Raw genomic sequence first — 3,060 nt, forward strand, 5'->3', positions numbered from 1 at the left:
CAGGTGTTAGGGGTAATATTCATTTAGCCTTCTGAGCTTTCTGGGCAGACTTGGTGACTTTGCCAGCTCCAGCAGCCTTCTTGTCCACAGCTTTGATGACANCCACAGCAACTGTCTGCCTCATGTCACGAACAGCAAAACGACCTATATTAAAAAAAAATGCCACTTGTCAGTGTCTTTGCTATGCAAGCAACATTTCATATTACAAACTTGATGTTCAGTATAACAGAAACTCAGATCATGCTTACCAAGTGGAGGATAGTCAGAGAAGCTCTCAACACACATGGGCTTGCCAGGGACCATATCAACAATGGCAGCATCACCAGACTTCAGGAATTTGGGGCCATCTTCCAGCTTCTTACCAGAACGACGATCGATCTTTTCTTTAAGCTCAGCAAACTTGCATGCTATGTGGGCTGTGTGACAATCCAGAACAGGAGCATAGCCAGCACTGATTTGGCCTGGATGGTTCAGGATAATCACCTAAGAAAAACAGCGTGTATTTAAGTCTTGCATTGTGATTCTGCACAAACACAACCAATCTTGCCACCTATCTTAAAAATGTGTCACCTGAGCAGTGAAGCCAGCTGCTTCCATTGGTGGGTCGTTTTTGCTGTCACCAGCAACATTGCCTCGTCTAACATCTTTGACCGACACGTTCTTTACATTGAAGCCCACATTGTCCCCAGGAAGAGCTTCACTCAAAGCTTCATGGTGCATTTCAACAGATTTGACTTCAGTTGTTACATTGACTGGAGCAAAGGTAACCACCATGCCAGGTTTGAGAACACCAGTCTCCACTCGGCCCACAGGGACAGTGCCAATGCCTAAAATAGTATTGTTTTGTATAAATATTTAATACATAAAACAATGTGAAGACTTCAAATTAACGTCAACATTCTACTTAATGTTCTACTTACCTCCAATTTTATAGACATCCTGGAGGGGCAGTCGCAGAGGCTTGTCAGTTGGACGAGTTGGTGGTAGGATACAATCCAAAGCTTCCAGCAGCGTGGTGCCACTGGCACTGCCATCTTTGCGGGTGACTTTCCATCCCTTGAACCAAGGCATCTAAAACACAGGCAGTCAATTATAACCTCCTTACTTGTTGCAGCTTTCTCCATTCAACTACCTTAAAAGTCACTTACATTAGCACTTGGCTCCAGCATGTTGTCACCATTCCAACCAGAAATTGGCACAAATGCTACTGTGTCAGGGTTGTAGCCAATTTTCTTAATGTAGGTGCTGACTTCCTTAANNATTTCCTCGTATCTCTTCTGACTGTATGGTGGCTCGGTGGAATCCATTTTGTTGACACCAACAATCAGCTGTTTCACACCCAGGGTGTAAGCCAGAAGAGCATGCTCGCGGGTCTGCCCGTTCTTGGAGATACCAGCTTCAAATTCACCAACACCAGCAGCAACAATCAGGACAGCACAGTCAGCCTGTAAGAGACAAGACAATCATTACCATCTCAGAGAGAAAGCACCCCCACTAAAAAATATCCCGAGTCAGGAATGGGTAAATTTTACACACCTGGGATGTGCCTGTAATCATGTTTTTGATGAAGTCTCTGTGTCCTGGGGCATCAATGATGGTCACATAGTATTTGCTGGTCTCGAATTTCCACAGGGAGATGTCAATAGTGATACCACGCTCACGCTCAGCTTTCAGTTTGTCTAAGACCCAGGCGTACTTGAAGGAGCCCTTTCCCATCTGCAAAGTGACTTCTAATTAGTACACCCAAGTCCTTGGTTCTACTCCCTGCTTAAAGAATTTCCATCCCTCCTTTTGCCTTATACTTGCCTCAGCAGCCTCCTTCTCAAACTTTTCGATGGTTCGCTTGTCGATTCCACCACATTTGTAGATCAGGTGGCCGGTTGTGGTGGACTTGCCGGAATCTACGTGTCCGATTACGACGATGTTGATGTGAGTCTTTTCCTTTCCCATTTTTGCTTTGAATTAGCGGTGGCTTTCACAACACCTAAAAACAGGTATAAAAGATACCTTTGAACCGCTAAGAAGCCCGAGAATTAGCTCCGCTGAAAACTCAAGGGGACAAATTCCAAGAATGACTTCCAGCGCCAGGCTGGCCTGACTAGTCTCCACCCACCAAATGTGAACAAACTCCAACGCCATTACATCCCCTCCCCCCGCCGCGACGAGCGGTGCTCAAGAGAAGCCCGAGGTGACTATTGCGGCCGATAGGACCACGGGGTCACAGGAAGCAGCGGCCGGCGAGGGACCAGGCCCTCTTCCTTTGTGTGGGTGACTCACCCGCCCGCTCCACCAGGCTGCCGCGTCCTCCATTTTGAGCTCCTTGCAACAGGGCCCGGGAGCGGCCATCTTTCCGCGCACGCAACTGGTGCCGGGCGGGAGGGCCTCACCCTAGTTAGGGAGGCAGGGCAACGCGGCGCCGCCAAGCCAGATCGTGCCGGGTGCTGGGGCCACATGGCCTCGGCACGTAACCCCGAGCCTGGTTGCTTCGGGTAAAATCCCAGGCCTCGCCCCATCCAGGTGGCGTCGGACATGTGCTCGGAAGGCGGGCGAGCCCCAGCCGCCGCTCCTGTCCTTCCATTCCTCCCCACCATGAGCTCTCCGGGCGAGCAAGCCCCACACCCTCCCTTTGTTAACCCCTATTGCTGGACGGCAATCGAAGGCAGCAGGTCAAAAAAAAAAAAAAAAAAGGCCACAGTGCGGCCGGGGTGGCACGCGGCGGCGGCGCGGACACCACGCTAGGCCTCAAACCGGACAGGAGGCGAGGCTACGGGGTTGCCGCTAGGCCTCGCACTCTGCCTCCCGCAACTCGAAGCGGGAATGCTCGCAGCTAATCCCCGGCGACGACAGCGTGGCCAGGCCCGCTCGGAGCAGGAGCTCCAGCTCGGCGGCGGGCGGAAGCCACACCCGCCACTCACCTGCGTTCTGACGGCAAACCCGTTGCGAAAAAGAACGTCCAAGGCGACTGCCGCACTTATATACCGTTCTCCCCCACCCTCGGGAAGAGGGCGGAGCCAGCACACGACACCGCTTTCCCAGTTTGCCCCGCGCCAGCTCCCCCGG

General features: G+C 51.7%; 1 protein-coding gene across 1 annotated transcript; it reads right to left on the reverse strand.

Annotated features, from left to right (window-relative positions):
* Positions 1-6: 6 nt before the first annotated feature.
* On the reverse strand, positions 7-3,017 carry Eef1a1 (eukaryotic translation elongation factor 1 alpha 1). Its single transcript, XM_021173434.2, has 8 exons — positions 2,916-3,017; positions 1,807-1,984; positions 1,537-1,716; positions 1,149-1,445; positions 921-1,071; positions 571-827; positions 249-483; positions 7-144 (listed from the first exon to the last, which is right to left on the reverse strand). The coding sequence occupies exons 2-8, from the start codon at positions 1,948-1,950 to the stop codon at positions 20-22; spliced, it is 1,389 nt and encodes a 462-aa protein (XP_021029093.1). The 5' UTR covers positions 1,951-1,984; positions 2,916-3,017; the 3' UTR covers positions 7-19.
* Positions 3,018-3,060: the final 43 nt, after the last annotated feature.

Source organism: Mus caroli, chromosome 9 (assembly GCF_900094665.2).
Source record: "Mus caroli chromosome 9, CAROLI_EIJ_v1.1, whole genome shotgun sequence".
Classification (NCBI taxonomy): domain Eukaryota; kingdom Metazoa; phylum Chordata; class Mammalia; order Rodentia; family Muridae; genus Mus; species Mus caroli.